Genomic DNA, 24968 nt, shown 5'->3' on the forward strand with positions numbered 1-24968 from the left:
AGTATTCCCTTGGAGAAGATCTCTGGATTAGGGTCACTGCAACTACATAGTTCAGCATGTGAATGAAGTATGCATAGGGTCCTATATATGTTCTCCTCCCCCACGTGACCCCCTAAGAGCGGCACTGTGGGTCCAAATCATGACAGAGTTTGCAGTATTTATTCTGGAACTATTTTTATAGTGTCCTGGAGAACTCATTATTGTGCCTTTCCAATTATCATTTACCGCCAATGACACAATTCATAATCGCATATAACGATCCACATTTTTTATAACTTTGCCGAAAAACTGTTGCATGTTGTCCTTAATGGCAAAAGGCGAATCATCCGATATGGGTGGAATTATGGCAGAGTTCTTGACATTGTCATCAGGGAGTGCTGACTAGTAATGAAAAAGGTCTTTTGGAGTGGAGCTCGGTATTTAATGCCTGAATATGTTTGGGCACTAGCCTAGCTATACATATCATAGCCAGTGGGCGTCTACATTGGCTTTTATTTGCTGTTCTTCCATATCCGAAAGATGTTTACTTAAAGGAGTTGTCCAGTTGTAAACTACTGATGGCTTATCCTCAGGACAGACCATCAGTAGTAGATTGGAAAGGATCTATTGCCTAGGACCCTCGCCAATTAGGTGATTATTGGGTCAGCGTGCTTGTGTACTGAGCCAGTTTTTGCAGGAAATAGTCAGCTCCATTCTTACTACAGTGGCGAGGCTTGGTATTGCAGGCAAAGCTCCCATTCATTTCAGTGGGAACTTAGCCTGCAAAACAAGTCTGGCCACTACCGTAAGAATTGAGCTGTCTGCTTCCTGCATAAATCAGCTCAGTACACAAATGCATCAGCCCAGCAAACAGCTGATCAACAGGGGTCCTGGGTGTCAAGCCCCCTCTCCCCGCCAATCTGTTAACGGTGACCTATGCTGAGGATAAGCCATCAGTAGTTTACTACTGGAAAACCCTTTTAAGCAATCCTGAAATCTGGTGAAGATTTTAATAATTATTTTTCTGCAATATTAGTAAATCCTGGATTTTCCTTCATTTTGATTGAACAAGGGTGCGCTTTTTATACTTACCCGGCTCCTTGTTTCCACGTTGTCATCCGAGGAAGTTGGCGCCTGCTCTCACAGAGTGACTCTTTTCTTCTGTCATTGTGCACACACGGACAGACCGAGCGCCCACTTTCACTGGTGACAAGTGGGAGCAGGGAGATGGGGTAGTATAAAAAGTACATCCCGGAGTTCCCAGCCCCTGCCTGTAAGCACCATAACTTGGTTCCCTTTAACAGTCTTTCAGGAGGTTGGGTCTGAAAATGATTCATGGGTAACCGGTTTAGGATCAAACATCTTAAAGATGATTTGAATGTGAAATGTTGGCCATTCCCAAGAATCCGGATTTATAAGAATGTCCCCCATCCCAATTCAGAGTTCGAGATTTATTTACTTTGTTTTATTTTACAGCAATTTAGCTAATTTCAGTTATTGTTACAAATTCCTGGCCTTGTGTGATTACACCTTCTTGTATACTGTGAATTATGAGCGATGTGAACACCGGCCCAGGAAACACCTAAGCCCCTTTTACACAGCACGATTATAGTGCAAATCGCTCGTTCGATAGCAGTTTGTGCAGTGTGAACGCATGCCGTAAAAGACCAATCCGCTATAAGTCGCTGATTGCATCTTTCATGCAAACCTAAAAATCAGCTGTGGTCTGCCGCTGCATCGCTCTGTGTAAACAGGCAGTCATTCGTCTATGAACGGCTACCTGTTTACTGTGAATGATTCCCAACCCTCTCCGCCTCCATTCACCGAGCACAGGAGCGATCGTCCCACATACAGGGGGTTTTAGAGTCCATGCTGCTGGCACAAATTAACACTGGAAGATTAAGAGATTGGATGGATTCTAATCTGTCCTTATGAGCATTCGGGAAAATCAGAAACTCCAAACCCATTTTTGTGTTCTTACCTTTCCACCTCTTATATCATTCTAGTCATCAATCCACATCGCATCTAATCCCAAAGCCAGCGCAAAAATGAAGAAGGACAATGTGAAGTTTGCTACATGGGCGGCTGGTCAAATCAAAAAAGCTTACCAGGTGTGTAATTGGCTTCATTCAGAAATGTAATTGTATTAATTAAAATAATATTAATTATTGCTTGGTGTATTTTGGACTTTAACAAGCTGGTAGTTTGGGATAGTGAATGGCAGATCAGATGTTGGTAATAGTAAGGCTACATTATAAAGAATACAAATGGGAATAACCGAACACCAGTAATATACATAGCAGCACTCGATGCTAAGCAGCAGATGTAGCGATAGGGGTAAAATATGGGCAACGAGATTAATGAATTGGATGGGCGAATACTCGTATCACTCCTGCGTATTCACAGACCCAAACCTGCATACACCCCTGTGAATTAGCCTTAACCTTTTGGACCCCTGTCTTTACTCCTTTCCATATTTCTAATGTGTAATCAAACGTCTGACAACAAAGCCCTAGCCAGTCGAGGTACTTCATGTGTTTTATCTCAAGCACACCTGATCCGTCTAAAAGCACCTTTAGATGTAACAATTATTGTTCAAAACGAGCAAACGTGAACGATAATCATCGGGCTAAACACGAGCCAACCACAAACGGTAATCATTCCCTTTTCGTTCATAGTTCATTTTATGCAGGCATAAAAACCACTGTTGGCTCACTCACTTATCGTTCGGTTTACACAGCGCTTGTTCAGTCCTTCTCAGTCACTTATGCAGCAAATGGGAAAGACTGAACAATTTTTGTTTGAATGAGCCAACCATGTATCTGCCTGACAAAAACTGCTGCATGAGAGCAAACGACCTGGCTGTGATGTCACTTGCTCGTTCAAACGAGATAAAAAATCGTCTAAAAAGACGCTAACGAAGCCTTGATTAGTTGCATCAGGTGTGTTTGAGCAAACACCTGCTTTGCAAATATCTGCTCTTATGAGGAATTTTGTTCAGGGGGTTGAATAAAAGTGGTATTTTATGTTGAATTTGGAGAAACCACTTTTTTTATTAGTTGTCTCGCCTATTGAAATGTTTATGACTTTTAAAAACAAACTATTTTTTAAATATTGTTGCTTTCTCAGCCTCATAATTTTATTTTTCCATTGATGGGCCTGTAAGAGGGCTTGTTTTTTTTGCAGGGTGAGCTGTAGTTTCTACGGGTACAGTTAAACGACTTTTTGATCAGTTTTTATTTTTTGGATAGGCGTTGTGCCCAATAAACCCTGCAATACTGGCATGGTGTTTTGTTATTTTTTTTAAAACAACATTCACTGTCAGGGATATATAATGCAATATTTTATGGACGCAGCAATGCCAATTATGTTTATATTTTTTATTCTTTAATTTCCCTTTTTAAATGAGGAAATGAGGTTTTGTTTTTAATTGTTAATACTCTTTTTTTTATATATATATATATATTTATTTAAAATTATTTTAGCAATTTGTATTTATCCCTTAAGGAGACTTACACTTGCAGTAGTTTGATTGCTTGTACAATAAACTGCAATACTTCTGTTTTGTAGTATGTTAGACTAGTAAGGCCTCATGTCCACGGGGAAAATCAGATCCGCTGCAGATTCTACATGGAGAATCTGCAGCGGGTCCCTCCTGCCCCGCGGACATGAGCGCTGAAAATAGAAATTTAAAAGCATTTACCTATCCGTAGCGGGCGGCGAAGGTCAGCTGTTCCTCACGGCCGGATCTTCATTTTCGGCCGGCGGATGAATTCCTGACGCCGGCGGCACGTCGCCGGCACGTCGTCGACGTGCCGCGCGCATGTGCCGGGCACATCCGCCGAGCCGAAGCAAGGGAGATGCGGCCGTGAGGAAGAGCAGAGCTTCGCGGCCCGCTGCGGGTGAGTAAATGCTTTTAATTCCTATTTTAGGTCTCCCGCGGATCCGGACGGCTTCCATAGGCTTCAATAGAAGCCCGCGGGAGCCGTCCCCGCGGGAGACCCGCATGAAAATGGAGCATGGTCCAGATTTTTTCATGCTCCATTTTTTTTTAAATGCCTTTTATTGACGATCCGCGGGTATTTATCTACCCGCGGGTGGTCAATGCATCCCTATGGGGTGCGGATCCGCGCGCGGGAGATCCGCGGCGGATTTTAAATCACATTTTGCCCGTGGACATGAGCCCTTAGGCTTGCATATTAAACCTTGCCAGAGGTGGGGCTTAATAGGTTATGTTTAGTGGAAACCTTCACAAAGCAATTGTTTCCCCATGATCGAGTGTTGGGAACCAATGTGGTAATGGTGGGGAGGTTTTTCCCCCGTCTACCAGCTTAGATGCTGCCATAAGCATTGACTGCAGCATCTAAGGAGTTCAATGGCCGTAATCAGAACTAGTATTGATCATGAAGGTTACTGGTGGATGTCAGCTGTTGTCACCTGCTGTATATGGAGTGGGCTCAGCTCCCCGGCCTGCTCCATATGACCCTTGGTGCTGGAGGATGTACATGCATGCCCTCTTATGTGAAGGGGTTAAATATACAGCTTGCAGTTCAAATGTGCTAATAATTATCTACTCCTTCTGAGAAGTCCTACTCACATAACAAAGTGCGTGTTACTTTAAATTCTTGGTAAGTGGTTTTGAGTGTATTAAGACGGAAACCGTTGGCTGAGAAGTGCAGTATATTATTGCCTAGACGGTGCATTAATGAGATCCCGTGTAATTCACCACATTTCCAGTCAAGCACTCTTTTGGACACGTTATTGAATTTTAATATGCCCGACCCTTGTTTATAATTGTAGATGTGGTGAAGCTGCAATAATTTTGGTTGTAACCACTTCAGGTTGCTCCTTGTGATTAATGTAGACAAGCTAATTGCTTGTCAAAGAAAATGACCTCCGTCAGCTTGTTGTAAGCCAGTGATTGGAATCATGTTTGACATCTACGTATAGAAGTATTCATAGTGGAGCAACACGGCCAAGTACAACTAAGTCCAGGATTTTATTAGAATCCCGGATTTTGACGATTCTAATGTAAATATTTTTTTGCACCTTGTCTTTTTAATCAATGTTTGGATTTTGTTAGTATTGACCTCTTCATTCCAACATTTTATTAAGTTCTTCACTAAAACATATGACTTGTATTTGACCAGAAACAACACAAACGTGGCCAAAAAAATGACACGTAAACTGAATGGCTACTTTGTTAGAGACACCTGGCCTTTCACAATTGTAACTTGGAAATTAGACCCCGGAGTGCAGGATAAAATCAAGTGACAAGTTTTCCGAGAATCCGTTTCAGTGTAAATCCACATAAAATGGGAAAATCCAGCGATCTGTGCAACTTTCATCGAGGCCGGTCATCGGGGCTAGACTAGAGGGGCCAGGATTTTACCGCCAACCTTGTGGGGTTTCCTTGTGCAGCAGTGTGGAGAGTATACTGAGAATGGCGTGATCAAGGAAAGCATCCGGCATAAGGGGATCCAGTGGATGTAAACACTCGTGATGAAGAGGGGTTAGAGGAGGATGTAAGGAATTATTCTGATGAACTAACAGTACAGTGGTGATGAACTTGCAGCCAAATTACAACTCTGGTGCTCCAACTAACATGTCCAAATACACAACTCCTCATTCCTTAGCACGGATGGGCTGTAACAAACAACAATCAGGTCCAGTGCCATTGCTATCTAAGAGAAACAGAAAAATGAGACTCCAGTGGGCAAAACAGAACCTAAAAAGGGTAACTGAGCAATGGAAAAACATTGCCTGGTGAGGTGAATCCAGATTTCTGTTGCACTGTGCTGGTGGGAGGTCATAATTTGGCACGAGCAGCATTAATCGATGAACCCTTAAAGTCAAGCAGGTGGGGTAATGGTGTAGGGAATGTTTTCTATGCCACCCCTGCTGAATGTGGATGGATGCCACGACCATGCTAAATTTATGAAGCCCAAAGGAGGTCCAATACGCTACTTGATGGGGGTCTTAAATAAAGTGGCCACTCAGTGTACATGAATTTATTCCAAGATGATGGCCTGGAATGGCTTTGATTGTTGAAGAGACCAGACATAAAAGGATAGGCTTATATAATCAAAAAGAATAAAGTAAAGATTTTCCAAAATAATAAAACAATAGTGTGAATGAAGGAAGGTTTTGCCAATGTCATCTACTTAGAAAGAATATAAGCATTAACAAATATACATATATCCAAGTCTTTTTCTAATACTAAATCTATACAATATATCTACCAGGTATCCATGCAGTTTGACCCAGCATATAAAGGGTTAATCAAAAAGAAGGAGCAGATTTGGGAATTTAATTACAAACAAGCTACAAAAGACAGGTAAACCATCCACACATCACTGAAAAGAGCAAGGTTCAAAGTTTTTATGACATCCAAGTAAGTTCCATTTTCTGCCACATGGCAGCGCTGGGTGTCTCGTTTACAGATTATAGGAAAATGGTGACACTACAGGAGAAATCGTTTTGTGTGCTTGAGTTTACTGACAAGAAACCGCGCAGCGATCTGGCAGAAAATGGAACTTACTGATATGTCATAAAAACTTTGAACCTTCCTCTTTTCAGTGATGTGTGGATTGTGTACCCGTCTTTTGTAGCTTCTTTGCAATTAAATCCCTAAATGTGCTGCTTTTTCAATAACCCTATATATCAAGTGAAGTCACAGCCACACCACAACTCAACTCTACCCCCTCACTCCATTATTCTCTGCCCTTCTTGATACGACTCTCCAATCAGCTTCCAGTAATATGATATAGATTCTTTACCAACCTCCTCACAGTAGTCAACATCTTGTGGATGGCATATTTGTACTGAAAATAAGTCTTTGTACAGTTTGGGTCTGAGGCAATCTCTATTACCCCCAAGGTCATTAATAAGCAGGCACAGTGTTCCCAAATATTGGAAAACATCACAGGGATTGTGTTTATGGCCTTCACAGAACAATGACCGTCCACTCCGTGTGTATTCCCTATGAACAACAATTCCCGAAGTGTTTGAGGACACCACAGGGTTTGAGTTTATGGTGGTTTCCAGACTGCACAACCAAGATACGTTCTAGGCCTTCTATTGTTCCTCATTATTCTGTCTGTTGCTGTCTGTTGTCAGTACCATTGATCTTCTTGTCTTATTTGGTTTAATCCAGAAATCTATTTGTATTTAACGTTGTCCATGTTGGCTTCCAACATGGGCGTTATTAATAATAATAATCTTTATTTGTATAGCGCCATCCTATTCCGCAGCGCTTACATAGACGGGGGATACAGAAAGACAAAAGTACAAACATTACAGAACCACGGTTACATAGTAATCAATTGATGGAAACAATAGGGGTGCGGGTCCTGCTCCAACGAGCTTACATACTACAAGTAATGGGGTGATACAGAAGGTAAAGGGGCTGGAGATGTGCACGGTATGGTGAGGTGGAGAGTGAGGGGTGCTATACACATAGACAATGGTCAGACATTTAGCCGTGTGACGGCAGAAACAGTATGACTGCAGGAGTGGTTTATGATGGCTAGCAGGGATTGCAGTCAGTAGGTCAGGGAGCATGTTATCAGGCGGAGTACAGAGGGGTTTGTTTAGGGAATTCGGTATGCCTCCCTGAAGAGGAGTGTTTTTAGAGCACGCCTGAAGTTCTGCGAGTCCTGTATTGCCCGGGTAGCCTTTGGTAGTGCGTTCCAGAGGACCGGTGCTGCTCTGGAGAAATTCTTGGAGGCGGGAATGAGAAGTTCGAATTAAAGGGGCGCTCAGTCTGGTTTCGTTAGCAGAGCGGAGAGCCTGGGCTGGTTGATGGATTGAGATGAGGGAGGCGATATAGGGGGGCGCTGCACTGTGGAGGGCTTTGTGGATGAAGGTGGCGAGTTTAAATTGAATTCTGTATTTAACGGGCAGCCAGTGCAGTGACTGGCACAGGGCAGAGGCATCCGAGTAGCGGCTGGACAGGAAGATGAGCCTGGCTGCCGCATTCAGGATGGATTGGAGGGGGTAGAGTCTGGTGAAGGGGAGGCCGATCAGCAACGAGTTGCAATAATCGAGCCGGGAGTGGATGAGGGCAACAGTAAGTGTTTTTAGCGTGTCCACAGTGAGAAAAGAGCGGATTCTTGCGGTGTTCTTGAGGTGCAGCTGACATGTTCGGGCAAGAGATTGGATGTAGGGGGTAAAAGAGAGATCAGAGTCAAATATGACCCCAAGGCAGCGGACATGTTGTCTAGGAGTTATGGTGGCGCCCCACACTGAGATGGAGATGTCAGGAGGAGGTCGGTTAGTGGAGGGTGGAAATACCAGCGTTATTATGACCATAGTCTTGTATTTGCTCCACTTTCTACTACATTGCTGAAGGGTGGCATTACATGGGACATCTATTATCTGAATAGTTGTTCAAAATAGTCGCTAAAGTGTATAGACGACTGTTGTTTGTGTGCCTTTACACAGAGCTATCGTTGTTCAGTTTCATTATCACTGAATTCATTGTTGGGAACATTTACATGGGCCAAAACATTGTTAGTTGACTAGTTAGGGGGTGGGAGTTTTTTTCGGCAAGCATGTATTTAAAATTTTAACCCAAGCTCGTTGGTTGTCGAGTCCACTGTGCACACAGAAATACGTGTGAGCGGTCTACGAGTAAACAGCTACTGCTACATGAGGCTGCAGTACTGTGTTCTGTTGAAGGTCAAAAGAGCGAAAGACCACAGCAGTGAGCGTATCTTCAAAGACTAAAAGGCTACTCTTTTCTAGGGTCTATGGCTGGTTTTGAAGAGCAGCAAGGACTATTGAGTTGAGGATTACTCGTACATGTCTATGTGTTTGCAGGAACCATTGAGTATTAGGTGGGAGGGCAAAATTTTAAAAACGGCATGAGCCAATCCACGTCTGGGAGGCACAAGCTGAGCAAGTGCTCACCTCTATGCAAAGTTGTTGGCTATTCCTTAAAAGACAATGACTACCTGACCAAAGCTGGCGTCACAGCGGAAAATACGCTGCTAACAGCGTTTATCCGCACAAAATGTCTTGGTCACACGTGCGTTTGGCGCTCAAAGGGGGCGCTGCCCGCTATCCTCTGCCACAGCTGTCACAGAGGAGTGCAATGTTCTCCCATTGAATTCAATGGAGCCGGCAATACAGCCGGCTTCATTGAAAGCAATGGGGTGCCGGCCAGCGCTGTAGTAATTTTCGGGGAAGGGCTTAAAATATAAGCCCTTCCCTGAAAACCATCCTAAAAATGTGTAAAAATAAAAAAATCTATACTCGCCTCTCTGCAGCTGCCGGGGCTCAGCCGCCTCCAGCCGGCTCTTCTGAACTGCTCTCAGTAGTATTCAGCAGGTGGGAATTTAAAATCCCCACCTGCTGAATGGGCTGCCTCTGATTTGGCTGAGCACTGTGACCAATCAGAGGCAGCTCTCAGCTATTGAATGACAGCTGAGGGCTGCCTCCGATTGGTCCCTGCGCTCAGCCAATCAGAGGCAGCTCTCACCCATTCATGAATGGGTGAGTGCTGCCTCTGATTGGCTAAGCGCTGGGACCAGTCAGAGGCAGCTCTCATCACGATTTTCAGTATATGTTCTCAATGGGGTCAGTGCTGCTGCCGCCGGCCCCATTGGGCGCAAGGTGAAACCCCTGGATGCACAACATACACAGGGGGTCATCCAGGAAAGAATTTTTCTCGGGAAAGGTGCTCACTCCGGTGGAAAAACATAAAAGAAGCTATGCTCCCGCTGTTCATGTTCCAGTGATACCAGGTCTTGCACTGCTCTCTACTCCTTGTTACAGTCTGGACAACAGGAAATGTGACGACTGCAGTTAATCACTTGCCAAAATGTGTCAATTATTGATTAGCTACAGTGGTCACATGCTGGAGGAAGTAGAGAGCAATGTGGGACCGGGCACCGTCAGAACATCTACAGGGCATCCAGTGAGGTGAGTGTGTCTTCTGTTTTTCCCTCACATTGAGCACCATTCGCCCAATTTTTTTTCCTGGCTAACCTCTATAAGTGAACTTTGAATAATGGAATTTTATTCTATAGGTGCTAGAGTCCTTTCTCTTATAGGAGAACAACTAGCCCCATGCCAGTATTTTTTTATTTTTATTTTTTTCAATCCGCTACCTTTTTAAAAAAAACAAAACATTTTTAGCCTTTTCTTTTTTGGTATTTATGCAGCACTTGGAAATCTGACCGAATTTCTACAAAAGTCCCAGTGATTTTATCAAAAGATTCCCAAGCATTACCGCTGCTTTTTGTATCAAAGCTGCTTCTGGAAGGAATTGAACCTCCCGTAGCAGCAGATTAGGACCATTCCTGTTTGCCTGGGAATGGAAGGCGAACGTCAGAAGAAAAGATGTTCTGTTCTCCTTCAGACCAGGCGTGCTCGAGTTTATCAGCGAGCAGAGTGGAAATAAAGAGTAACCCGTGTCACCGGACAAAGCCTTTTATCTTGGGCAGCAGCTATGGGAATTTCTGTAGGTGCATTACACCTAGAGCAGTCGGCGGAGACACATCTGATAGAGCTATTATTACGCCACAAGCAAGAGGCGCGCTGAATAACACAGATACTCAATCTGACCCTGTGCTGCTTGCCTCTTGTTCTGGGTAACTGGATATTTTTGTGTCTAAAATCCATTCAAATCCCCAAACCACCTCTAATTATAAGACCTCCTGATGTCTGCTAAGCCGTTAGAAATCCTTTCATTGGTTATATCTGGTTTTGTGGAATGGAGCTGACAATGGATATATCTGCTGTTGCAGTTCCAATATGGCTGTTGTGCTTTCCCGGAGTCCTGAACGGCAACGTGTTTCAGTTCTGTATGATTCTAAAGCCAAAAGACAGATTGTTCTCCCCTCTCTTTATTTGTCACGCAGAGTGGCTAGCCGTTATCAAGACCCAACATGCCCATGCATTACACAGACATTTCATTGATGTTTAGGCCTCATGCACACGGGCGGATTTAATTTGCGAAACCCGCGCGGGGGATCCGCAAATCAAGCTGCCCATAGGGGGACATGGGCACCCACAGAGCAGCTAAAAGCATGTGGATGTGATTTTTTTTTTTGCCCAGCGTGCAGATGGCACGTGCAGGAATAAATCGCAGCATGCTCTATTCTCCTGCGGATCCTGCAGGGACGGCTTCCATTGCGGTCAATGGAAGACGTCCGACCTGCAGCACACCCGCAACTGTCACTGTGGACGTGCCATGGATCCGCGGGAAAGCAGGAGATTACAAAACAAAAAAAAAAGGCACTGTGCATGCACCGAGCGCATCGAACAGCGTGCCCAGACGCATCTGAGCGATAACCGTTGCGTCTAAATGCACGGACATCGTGCAGTTTTCGTGCACAAGTCATTCCTTCCTCAATTCTACTTTTTTTTAATTGAGCGGTGAACTCTTATCAGCGGAGCAGGCTGTTGTCACAGTCGGCAGCACTGATCAGATTCTTTCAGCTCACGTTCCGATAGTAGTTCACAGCGGGACACGAGCTGCAATCGCAGAGAACAATACAACATTGTAGGACTTTACATTTCTCCCTGTCAAATACCATTCTATTAGTCGCCGCCCACTGTTCAAATTTGTCTATTTTTGAATCCTCTCTTTCTCTTTCCTAGTGTTAGCCATCCCTTCTAGTTTTGTGTCATCTGCAAATTTGATCTGTTTCCCTTCAATTCCCTCCTCTAGATCAGTATTTCTCAACTCCATTCCTCATGCTCCCCCAACAGGTCATGTTTTCAGGATTTCCTCAGTGTTGCACAGGTGATGTAATTATTGTCGGTGCCTCAGACATTGCCACAGGTGGCGTTACCATAGGATATCCTGAAATCATGACTTGTTGGGGGTCCCTGTGGACTGGAGTTTGGAAGCGCTGCTCTAGATCACTTGATGCCAGATTCCACCAGGCACAGCAGCTGATTTTATCAGCACAATACAATGTGAGCAGCTAATTATTGGGGCTACCCTTCTATCAAAAAAGGATTGTCCAAAGCAGTTAAAGGGATTCTCTCATAACATTTTTGGATCTTAAGCCTCCACCATAGTAGTTTGAGGCACATTTAACACACTCTGTGGCTGTCACCCACAAAAAAAAGGGCTGCAACCAGAAGAGGCTAAGGCATCGCTATTGTTGCATATTAGATCGTCCTATTGAAAAATACAATTTGTCCCACCAAAAACAAGCCCTCATGGCTATTTTACCCAAAAATATGAAAAAGTTATGAAATTTCGAAAGTAGTAAGAAAAAAAAGGCCGCGCCAGAAGGGACAAAAGCGTCACTACTATCATTGTAAGTTGTAGAGTAGTAAGCTGCTGTGTGTACACAAGGAATAACGCTAACTGTGGCCATTATATGACTTCCCCATCTGCAGGCTCTATATCTGATTGTCAGTTTCCCTGAGCTCCGCTCCAGAGGGGGGGTGTAGGCTATCTTCCATGATGTCTCCCATGTACTACCCACAGAGAAGTGGAGATCCTGTTCCCCCCTATGCATAGTTCATCCTCAATAGCAGCAGCATGTAGAACATTACACAGCAGTGTAGCTGTGAATCCAGCATGGGCGAGGGGGTCAGAAGAACATTAGAAGCAGCAGCATCTGTCTGTCTCCCCTCTACCCCCTTCTCTGCTTTCCATGGACTTCTATGTTTACCAGCTGTAACCTGATCCCTCAGTGAAGCTAATAATCCATCTTTATTGGTGCTGCACTGAAGACGGATTTTACCAATAAACAAGGTGGTGGCAGGGAAGGAGGAAAGGAGCCTGATATGTAGAGAGAGAGAAGCATTTTTCTTTGTCAGGGAATATATTATGAAGTTCCATATCTTTGCTTACACTATTGATTTATGCGGAAAACAACAGAAAGCTAGTTTACTTAGGTGATCACTATCTGATGGTTGGGGGTCTGACCTCCAGGAACACCCACCGATTACAAGAATGGAGGTCTCTAAATGAATGGAACAACAGTTGAGCAGCACCACTCCATTCATTTCAGTGAGAATGCCAGAGATAGCAGAGTTCACGTTCATGGCTATCTCTGGCAGGCTCATTGAAATGAATGGAGTGGTGCTACACATGCTCAATCGCTGCTCTGTTCATTCAGGGACCTCAGACTCCTATTCTCGGGATTGGTGGGGGTCCTAGCAGACAGATCCTCCTAGGTATCTCTATCATGTGAATAGAGTACAACTTAATTTCATGGGAATAACCCCTTTGTGATGCAACCTATTTTGCTCCTAAGGATTTTTGGGGGATTTTCATCTCTACTTTTCAAAAACTGTAACTTTGTTTCTCCGTTGATATGGCCCTATGAGGGCTTGTTTTTTGCATGGTGAGTTGTAATTTTTATTGGTACCATTTTTGGGTACATGTAATGTATTGTATAACTCTTAATCATTTTTCTTGGACGTCAGAAAGAAAAACAATCGATTCTGCTATTGTGTTTTGTTTTTTTATTGATTTTTTTTTTTCTTTTTCTTACAGCGTTAATCATGTAGCATAAATGACATTTTTTTGCGGGAGGGTACTATTACAACAATACCAAAATTCTATACATACTTAGGTTGTTCCACTATTGCCCAATAAGGACCTATTTTTTTTTCTTGCATTCAAAGTACCATAACTTTTTTTTCCCCATAGACAGAGCTCTGTGAGGACTTGCTTTTTGTGTGCAACCTGCTGTTTTTAATGGTACCAATTTTTGGGGTGCATATGGCTTTTCTGATGACTTTCAGGGTTTTTTTTTTGGAAGGCGAAAAGAAGGAGAAAAGTATTTTGGCTCCTTTTTTGCTTTTTTTTTTTAATAGCGTTTGACGTGCAGGGTAATTATTGTATGGGTCGTTACGGATGTGGCAATACCAAATGTGGGTTTTTTATTTCTTTTTTTTTAACGGAGAGGCATGTGTGCAATTAAAAAAAAAATTTTTTTGTATGTTACTATTTTTTTAAAGTTTTTTTCCATGCCCTGTAGGGAACTTGAACCTGCGATGATATGATCACACTGATAGTTCACAACAGTACTTCTGTAATGCAGTCCATTATTTCCATGATTACATGGATGAGGGCTGATGATGTCACAGAGGGATCCACATTAATTGCAGCATGTAAGGGGTTAACAGCGTGGATCAGCATTCTCCTCACTGCTGCAGCAGGAGGTCGGCTGTGAGTCACAGTCGGCTCTCGCTGCTGATGTGGACTCAGGTTTTGAGCCTGCGCACTCCATTGGACATACATTTATGTCCATTACGCAAACCCTTTCCCTGTCAGGACAAAAATGTAGATCCTGGGGCAGAAAGAGGTTAAAGGGGTGAGCACTGCAACCATTTTCATAATGTATTGTCCTAGACTATTTTACTTCTTGATGCAGATCTGACACCCGATGATGTGATGCTGCACCAGGCCAGTTTCCGAGGGTTCGCTGATGCAGCATATGTGCATCTCCAGTAGTACTTCGGCCCAGGCCAATGTACATTATGTCACTAGTGATGGAGCGTTCATTGCCTTAGCGGATGTTCATGAGCAGCATTCTACTGGAGGGAACAGAGAAAGAAGCTGCTTATGCAAAACGTGGTCTGTAGATTGGGAGAGCGGATATTATATGCAAGCTTTAGTGTGTGCCTTCTGTTCTCACATATCGGGTCTCCCAGGGGTTGGGGCTTATTTAGTTGGTGCTGCTATTTTGTTAATATGAAACAAAAAGAAAATTGAGCAGAGAAACTGCAAATACACACACTAAATGCTGTAAAAAACCGCCTGTGTGAGAGTGGCCTTACGCAGCCAACAGTGGTTTTCTGCAAACTACAAAGTTAGCTGATAAGTTACATAAAACTACACTAAAAAGTACACAAAATATTAAATAAAATAAAAAGGAAACCTGAAGAAAACAAGGGCTTGGGGGTCGTCTCAGTACTGGTGATGAAGGTGGTAAAGCACAGGCCAGGCACTTCAAGCGGCTCCCACTGAAGCAAGAGCTCCACTTTCTCCAGAATGGGAGGCAGGCCTGCTGCCATTCAGTAGAAGTGGTTGTGCCTGTGCGTTACATCCAAAGCATGCAGAACAGGTCGTAGAGTGTATAGCACAGCGTACCTCAAGTACCACCACCTCTTCTTCCTCCCAGTCACAGGCACACAACAGTTACCCTGCACCATTTAGTCATGAGCATCCCTCCTCTACTTTACCCGTGCCAAATCCCCCACATCCTTCGAAGCAGTCTTCATAGATCTGTTTGAGGAGCTGTTTGATAATTCAGTGTTATGGATGTCAATTGGGCAGCCCAAACAACCAGAGGGAGAAGACCAAGAAAGTGAATGCACTGATGTCCAACCATGTTTTTTCTCTCGAAGAGGAAGACAAAGATGGGTCAGTGCGTGTGGTCTACCCTCCACAGGCAATGTGTACTCAAGGGTGTGCAGAGACAGGTGCCAGCTCACGGTGCTCGCTATAACAAGGAGTCCTCTCGCGAGGAGAAAAAACACCATTCAATAACCTCATTAAAATCTAAATTATTTGTTACGTTCGTGTGGGCAAACAAGCATCGGGCCTACACGAACGTGACCCAAAGAGTACAGAATGGGGACCAACAGACAACTGACCCTTTGCTGAAGGGAAGATGGCGAGGCCCTAACAAACAGCGAAGCGATCGCCTCAATAAAGGCGGCCCCGCGCTGGAACCTCAGCCCTGGCTCTCCCAGAATAGGTGGTATGGACAATCCAAATGCACATACAGGAAACTGACAGATGACACACACTTACTACTCAACCTCACACGCTAAAGCAGATGATAAAGCTGAATATAAAAACAAGGCATTAGTTTGAGCATTGGCCAATGAACTTAAGCCGCAAGCCCAACGATCAAGGGTCCTCGTGTCTTGCGGTCTATACTCTAGCAAGACACATAATCAGGCAGCACAGGACACAAAACACACAGCAAGCTGCAAAGCAAGATGTCCAAACACTACACACACAGCAAGCTGCAGGGAGACATGACACATAAACAGGCAGACAATACTGAGGAGATACAGCTTCCTTTTGCAGAGGGACTGGAGCATATATCTACACCCAGACCCAGGCTATTGGCTGACCTGATCAACCACACCCAGCCAGCTCAATTAACCCCTCACCTGTGAAGGTGTGCACCAGGAAACCTGTAAAACAGCAGGTCCCAGATGCACAACCTAACATTATTAAACTAAATTAAAATACTTAGATATAGGAATTAAATATACAACCCCCTGCTTACCAAACCTTGGAGTGCTGAGCCATCTATAATATATATTATTCAATGCTGCTGCAATATGCTGTATACTGTGCTCTATAGAGCTCTCCTAAATAGCTAGTAGCTATATAAGATGTCAGGAAGGTCACTGTTGTAGGCTAATGACTCTGCCTATCACCAGGTCTGCGTTTTTGAGCTCAAACCGCCTCATACCACCTTTCAGCACTTTCTACATCGGCACAGATATCCGTATGGGACAAAATCCGTCCTCCATACAGTGGTGAACCCCAAAATACTGTCCTAAAACTTATATGTCTAAGGTAGCACAGCCACACTGTCGAAGAGCTGTTGACAGCTCAACCCGCACAATCTGAAACCAGGCAAGGTCGTGTGTGACAATGGGGCCAACTTGCTGGCACACCTTCGCCTTAGCAGTCTCACACATGTACCTTGCCTCACCCATGTAATAAACCCATGTAATAAATTGTGTTCTCACTTATGGCATTCACACCCAGCCGCCTCTCATCAGGCAGAGGTGCAGTGACCGTTCGGTCTACCACTCAACCATCTCAACTTTGATGAGCCAACACGATGGAATTCCATGTTGCAGAAGCTAAGCCAGCAGCAGAAAGTCATCATTTTGACCAATTTTTGGAAGGAGCACAGTGTTCACCAGATATGCGGCTGCAATTTGGGGGCTTTGGCTACATAAGAGAGCTCCTAAAGGGCAAATTAGTGAACCCGATTTTTACTCCTATTGACTTTAATGGGAGTCTGATTTGGCCATTCCAGGTTATTTTCATGAAATCCTCCCAGTACCATCACGGACCGATTGCTCCACTAATTGCTCATCACTAGACTTGAACTTGCAATCATTTGATCACTTGCACTATATACTGCATTACTGAAGTATTACAATATATAGTGATTTTTAGTGTTGCCTATGAAGCCCTGCCACGGACATGGCTTAATAGGCATCTATGCGTGGCAGTCCTGAGAGCCTTCAGTAGGCTCCAGCCTGCCATGCTAGCCCAGCAGAGCCCCCAATCACATCACGGTGCTGGAGGGGGCGGCCCCCCTCTTGCTTACTTTTTTTTTAGACATGCTTCTAAAGAGTTTACTGCTGCGATCAGAGCTAACTAATTGTGGCAGTTACCACTTGCTGTGAGCTGCTAGGTATGGAACGGACTCGCCTCCCTAGCCCTCCATACATCCTTGACCATATGATGTATATTTACCTTATTCAGACGGGAAGGGCATAAGTTCATATCTCTTAGCTGCCAGTAGATACAAGACGTGGTAAAATCAGCATAAAAACCTAACAATAGTACTATCATGTGAGATGATCTACAGCCGGGTTTTCAGCAGAACCCTGTAGTACTATGTGAGTGGATGTACAACACATCCTTGACTTAAATCAAACGCCCGCAGTACGGTTACAAAAGAACTCAAACGTTGCCAGGACCGAAACCCAATCTTGCAATTCCATAAAACAAGATCCGCGTTGTAGCCAAGAAGAAAACAAATACCTGTAGTATAATAAAGCGCAATACGTGGTGTAACCAAGATATAGGTCCTAGCAGATGCTTTTTCTGTGCGCTCGTCCAATTTTTTAACATTATTAAGTGATGGTGAATACATCAGCGGTACTTACCTTATCAGACCGTGAGCGTGTAATAAAAGAGAAAAGCTGTTCCCAGCCAGTGATTGATCAGGTCGCGTAGCTAAAGGTCAGAAACAGGTTAACGGCAACTCCCCAGCTCCTCGGTGGAACTGTTTCTTGATCACATAATCCTTCCACACACATCATACCAGACTTACTAAATGAATATAAGTTCAGGGACTGGGGTGTTCTCATAAATCACGGCCGTAATATGCAGCGCTTCACAAAATAAACCATTATATTGAGAATTTATTAAGTGTTTAAATGTTCACATTAGACCAAGAAACTTTTTTTCTTTTGCCTCTCTCCCTCACCAATAGCAAATTGCACAAGTGTTCTCTAGAGAAAATGGCGCTTTATTGCCGGCGTATAGCAAATCTGCCTTTCACTGACAAAAGCCAGCCACTTACCTACTTAATATGTGCAGCGTAATCAGGCCGATGAGTGATGGCGGTTGTCAGGGCTGTTAGAAAACTCATTTTAAAAGCAGCATGAAGTACTCAGCAGCTCTCAATTCAAAGGGCTTCAGTCAACTAACAGAGCTGCCTGGCAGTATAATTATAGGAAGATATAATTGGCCGGACTTAATTTCTTCCTGAGTAAATGCTGGAGAGTGGAAATGAAACCTTCGTTTAATGGTGCACTGGACTGTTAATCTTTCCTAGCGCTGCTGTGCTATCCAGAGGAAGACAATGGCTGCCCTTTCGGCTCTTTTCTTGCATAGAGTTGGGTCTTCTGTAGGTGTGTGAAGCAAGTGAAGTTCCAGGACGTTGTTGATGGCATACAACTTTTTGATCGCTTTTTATTAAACGTTTTCTTGAAGACAGGGTAACCAAGAAAAGCACAATTTTTGTTTTTCGGTTTTTCTTCTGTGTTCACCTTGCAAGATATATAATATTTTTTCGATAGGCCAGACTTTTACAGATGTGTTGATGCCAAATGTTTGTTTTTTAATGTTAAAAATAAGGAAACTTTTCTTAACTTCAACTATTTTTTTGGAATTAAAATAACTTCTTTTTCTATTAGACCCCACAGGGGACTTGAACTAGCGATCATCTGATCACTTATACTGCAACACTTTAGCATTGCAGTATATTATATTTCTGCAAGCATTCTATTAAGACATGCTGTCGGCAGAAATACATGACAGCCTTTGGGGCCTTTATAAGTCCCAAGGCTGCCAGGACAGCCAAGCAGCACCCCACAATTTCATTACAGGAGGGGCCATTCAGGAGACAGAGATAGCTCCCTCCTTCTGTTTGGCCATTTAGATGTTGCTGTCATATTTGACCATGGCATCTAAATTGCGTACAGCCGTGATTGGGGTCATCTCTAATTGTGGCTGGTTGTCATTTGTCAACAGCAGCTAATGTGTACCGTAAATAGCTTAGGCTCAGCTCATGGACCTGCTCTATTCAGACCCCAGCACCGGAGGGTCTACATGTACGCCCTGTTGTGTTATGGGTTTCGTAGACAATGTTTGCTTATTGAGTGTTTGGAGAGGGTGCGAGTTCCCCAGTGCCAGCGAACCCACAATCAGCTGTTGTGTGTGGGCAGCTCCATTGTAAATGCATTAAAGATCTTCCAGAACCTTGATATAGATAGCCTATTCTTAGTTGAGGTCATCAATATCAGATTGGTGGTGATCTGACTTCCACAAATCTATGATAATCGGCTGATTGAAAGAGCGGGTGCTGCAAGACACAACAACTACTAAATGTACGGAGCTACAAGTGGTGAACATTGAATGGGACACACTTGGCGGAGCACCACGGACACTTTAATCAGATGATTGTTGGGGGTTCTGGGAGTTGGACCCCCACCTAGTTGATATTAATAGCCTACCCCATATATAGGCCATCGATGTCAAAATTCCAGAAAGCCCCCTTTTATTTCAAAGAAGACCTGTCAATTCTTATGACATGTCTATTTTAGTAAGTCCTTGTATTCCCTTTCCAGTGTGTGTTGTATCATTTACTATGATACAACACATACGTTCCTATGTTAGACCTCCTGGAAATGTAAGAATTCACAACTTGTCATGTTCGTACATAATCTGATGGTATTTATACATTTCCTGGAGGAATAGCGTAGGGCCATAGTTATGTGAATTAAACCAGTGTTTCCCAATTCCAGTCCTCAGCGCCCCCCAACAGGTCATGTTTTCAGGATCTCCTATAGTAAGAACACCTGTAATTACATCACCTGTGCAATACTGAGGAAATCCTGAAAGCATGACCTGTTGGGGGTCTATGAGGGCTGGAGTTGAGAAACACTGATTTAAACAAGTGCTCAGCTATCTCTAGTAGTAACATAAAGATGGATGGAGAAGCAGCGAGTGTCCTCGGCCACCATTTCATTCACAGACAGGGAGACACAGGACACACCATTATCATGGTCGATGATGATCCCAGCAATTAGATTTGTGTTAATCAGACTGGATAACTTCTAGTATTGGGATAGCTCTTTTAAAGGGGTTTTCCCATAATCACATTGGTGGCTCAGTATGTTCTTTATCTAAAATCATTGATTTTATCTAAAATCTTTGAAGATGCTCCAGTTCTGACTTCTCTTCTCCTAAACATCCCATCCCCAAAACCTCCAGTAGTTCTTCACTCTGGTCAGCATGTTCAGTTCATCCTGTCTTCTCTGTAATTGCTATGTCCCTTTCCTTAGCACTCAGAGTGAGCAAGTGCAGAGCAGGTACTGTCTCTGCTGTCTCTCCCCTGCATTTAATAAGCTCATCTCTCTCCCTTCCCCCAGCAAAAGCTTAGCCATTTCATATTCACAGGTTCAGTAAGGATGTTGGCATTCTACTTAAAGAGATTGTTAAATTAGATGAAAATTACTTCAAAAAATTAAAGGTATTAAGCCGTCCTCAGTCTCGCGATTCTCCTGGTATCTGTTGACATTGGAAGTCAGGTGACCACTAACTGCCAATCACCGTTTCGAACTCCTAGCAACATGACGCCCAGGATTTGATCACTGATGCCCGGAGAGCGGGTGGTGATGATGCAGGCTCTGATTGGCAGGTAGTGGTCATCTGACTTCCGCTGTCAACAGAGACCAGGGGAATTGCAGTGCTGGATTGCAGGGGCTGAGTATAGCCAAGTACCATTTTTTATTTATTGCTTCAAATGATTTGGATGTCATTTTAAAAACTAAATTTGTAACGAGACAACCCCTTTAATGATGATAGGAGAGTATTGAGCTTTTTGACAAAAATGCTGGATTATGGGATAATCCCTTCACGTTTGAGTCCTATAGTCCTTCTGTATGCAATGACTGTCAGCTTTTGTAATACAGAGGCATCCAAAGCATGGATGTGGATTGGAAAGAATTACCTTCTTCTGTAAATACGATGCAAAATACATACAGATTGCCAGTGAATAAGAAGAATAGGTTTCCTTTTAACAGCTACTACCTTGTTACCCGGTCACCCTGAAGGTCCTACGCCCTCCCTATCTTAGGTCTTCTTGGCAGGCAATCACAGTGAGAGATCTCTTCCCTCCTCCATTATTGTCCAGAGCCACGCCTGTAATAAAAGTCAATGTAGCTGACAACCTGAAACTAAAAATAAAGAAACGTTTTGCCAACAAATTCATAGTTGTTTTACTGTAGGACCTTGTAAAGGTAGATGAGGTCTATGAAACCACCAAGTTTCCGAATGTAGAGGACACCCAAGATGGGTCTTAAAATGACAACTTGCCCTTTTCAATTGTTTTCAGTGAGCGTTATTGCAATGCCTATTTATACATGTAAATGCATATCATGTAAGTCAAGTAATAATTCTACTTGTTCTCAGCTTGCAGGCCGGACCATGACAGACTCGCAAATGTCTCTGAAGGCAGTAGAGAACATGCTGGAAACGTTACAGATAACTCAGTCCTAAAATCTCCGTGCCGCCTCCTGCCAGATTTATTCCCCTGAACGAATAGGTTCGTTAGCTCATCTACAGAGCAGAGTGCATCCATTGCCTGTACACCATGGAAGCTTAGGAGCAGACATGCACCAAGAGCCAATGACATCACTGCGACTTGAAGATGATTTTTTAAAAATATATAACTAACTTATTTTCTTTGGTTTTACTTAAGACACTGAACACATTGTATATTAGAAAGCCTTATGAAAATGACTGTGAAGCACAGAGCCATATTATATAGAACCTTTATCAGCATCTGTCCTGATACCGCAGTACTATGAGGAGGGTGGAAGCATTAAACTATGATTTTTAATGGGTTGTGGTGAATCACTTAAAACCGTAAATTTGTTTACATTTTGTTTGCACACCCACAAATGAATTTTTGTTACAGTCTTATATTTTCAAATACAATTCACATGCTCTCTTGTGCTTTTTACTTTCTATATACAAGATGCAGATTAAATCATATTGGAAACTTTCATTAAAGAGAAATTGCTAGTTAGTAGTGTCCTTTCATTACAGCAGCATCAGCGCAGTCTCTGCGTAATGTGAGCTAGTATACCTGTAGAGATGGTGACCAGGGCTGGGCTGCAGCTCCACTGTATCTAACATGTAAGACCATTTTAGATGCAAAATTGGAATTTCTATCTAAGTTTAATGTGCTTGTAACAGTCTACACTCAGTTCTCACAAAAAATTCCATAACATAACCAAACAGCTTCACATTTCAATGCAATGAAAAAGCAAATGGCTTTACTTTGACCACTACACAATAAGTACATTGCTACCATGATTACTGAGCAGCAAGGGAATAACTAGCACATTGGAGCCTTTAAAGAGAACTCCCTACGTAGTAAAATCCTGTGATTACAGCAGCATCAGCACAGTTTCCAGTAAGCAGTCTCTGCAGTGTGAGGGGAGTAGAGAGGAGTAGCAAGTGTAATGTGGGCTATTAAACTTGTAGAGATAGGGACCAGGACCGGCTGCAGCTCCACTGTATCTAACATGTTAGACAATGATACCTTAGTGTTAAATAGGTTGTGCCAAGAAGGCAGCCCCTGTTTATATGCCTACCATGGAGTGGGTTCCCTAACCTGAATGTCTCTCTACTACCAGAATGCAAAGCTGCTCTGTAAGAGAGGCTCCTGTTCTAAGTGGACTTTTTGCAGTCCTTGTATTACAGGGTGACCATGCATGTGACTGGCCAATCCTGTAAATTACATTTTCCCTACATTGAACTATCTGGCTGCCCACAGCTCCCCCCTGGCAACGCCAGCTGTTAGGGGGGCTGAAAGCGGGACCCAGAGTGATGAGCTGCTCACCCTGCATTCTTCAAGGGGTTGTGTATGTTGGTACAACTGCTTTTAATTAGGAGAATGGAGAGTTCTGCAGTACAAGCAGCCATGCTTGGAAGGGTAAAAGTTCTGCACATGAGGATCTAAGTGGAGTTTATAAAGTTTTTATTTGTCACTGGAGGTATACTTTAATCAAAGGAGCGTCAAGTTAGGTTTTAGTGATCATGACTGGCAACTACCTTCTTTTCGCTCTGCTCGGTGGTTTTATTAGCAAACCTGCAGCTGAGCCAGGAAGCAAACCTTACAACTTATCATTTATTAATCCTTATCTCATGGTCCATTTTTCTGCCGGACAGACTGTACTAGTTATTAATTTCTTTTACTGCTTAGTAATCATGGTAGCAATGTACTTATTGTATCTTGGCCAAAATAAAGCCCTTTGCTTTTGCATTTTCTTGCGTAGGAAGGTAGAGGTATTTGGTTATGTAATGGAAAATGTGAGCTTTGAGTGTAGACCTATCATAAACATAAACCCAGATAGGAAATGACAATACAGAGATGATACATGATACAAGTTGGTCAGCGTTCAGGTATCCACAGTTTATGGTGATGTTATCTGATGCTAGAATCTTGGCAGGCTTCTTAGTCATATGAAAAACTGAGGAATAAACACCATGTGGGGTCCCAGAATCTGTTTGTAGGATATGCTTTTATTCTACTTTGGGAGTCCGAAAAAGATGAAGAAAAATAGTCCCCAATTATGGTTCTGGGTCTTGACATCCACGATAGTGGCGACTGGTGTTTATGTTTTCCTCCATGACTTTTAGGATAATTCCCCACCACTTTGTTGGCCTGTAACGATGACATGAGCACAGCCTCTCATACTATAAGAGCAGTGAGACTACAGAAGTCTCTGCCATAGTATGTTGTGATGGTGGATTCATTGAAGAGGCCTAAATCTATTTGTTGAGTGTAACAATAATGGGAGTTATGTGTACTAGACCCCTACCCTACATTGACCTATATTTTCAAGACCTGTGCTTAAGACTAGAGAGTTGGATCATTACTGTCAAACTCAAGAGGCTAAATCCCCATACAGTCAGTGCAGCAAGAAGCCATAGCGATATGGGGTGGCTCGGGATCGGTAAAAGAACAAGACAGGGCGGGGCTGCATTTTATCACCGCTCTTCAACCTGAAACTGTCATAAGAAAAGCAGAACGTGAAGAATCTCAGAAAGTCAACAAAACTACCCTAGTGCCTGACAGCAAAAAAGATCTGGAGCAACTCATCCTGAAGTTCAAGAAGAAAGTGAAAAGATGGAATTGAAGCTGGATATCAAGGAAACAAAGGTGTTGTTGACCTTTGAAAATGGAATATGCAGAATAAAGATCCACAATGAAGAACTCAACACAGTTCAGGACTTTATTTTCCTTGATTCCAAGACTGACAGAAATGGGGACACAACAGCTGAAATCAGGAGATAATTTGCATTTGGATGGAAAGCAATGGAGATTACGAATGCCATCTGGAAAAGTAAGGACATCAGCACTATAACTAAAGACAGGCTAGTCAGTGAGATTGTCTTCTTCAGAGCTACCTGTGGTTCTAAGACTTGGATAATAAGACAGGCAGAAAGATTGACACCTTTGAGTTGTGGTGTTGGAGTAGACCATTGCACATCGCGTGGAAAGTGAGAATCACCAGCAAAGAAGTCCTTGATCGCATCTAGCAAAGGACCTCACTAGAAGCCAAGATCACCAAACTTGACAAGGTTGTCAGGCTGAGAATGGTCAGTGGAAGTAGGAAGAAACGTTGCCCAAGAACTCGTTAGCTTGATACAGTCAAATCTGACACCAACATGAACCTGAGTGAATTTTTAAAAATGTGGTAATGAATAGATCTGTATT

The 24968-nt window shown here is 43.3% G+C and overlaps 1 protein-coding gene across 2 annotated transcripts in view; it reads left to right on the forward strand.

The window, feature by feature from the left end:
- EMC2 (ER membrane protein complex subunit 2) overlaps window positions 1-22268 on the forward strand; it is an 89985-nt gene extending 67717 nt beyond the window's left edge. For both annotated transcript variants that reach the window (XM_066578086.1, XM_066578087.1), the window contains exons 11-12: window positions 1986-2090; window positions 21650-22268. In XM_066578086.1, coding sequence (XP_066434183.1) covers window positions 1986-2090; window positions 21650-21736 — 192 coding nt within the window. In that variant the 3' untranslated portion in view covers window positions 21737-22268. The remainder of the gene's footprint in view (window positions 1-1985; window positions 2091-21649) is intronic.
- The last annotated feature ends 2700 nt before the right edge of the window (window positions 22269-24968 follow it).

The sequence above is a fragment of the Eleutherodactylus coqui genome, chromosome 9, assembly GCF_035609145.1.
Source record: "Eleutherodactylus coqui strain aEleCoq1 chromosome 9, aEleCoq1.hap1, whole genome shotgun sequence".
Lineage (NCBI taxonomy): Eukaryota > Metazoa > Chordata > Amphibia > Anura > Eleutherodactylidae > Eleutherodactylus > Eleutherodactylus coqui.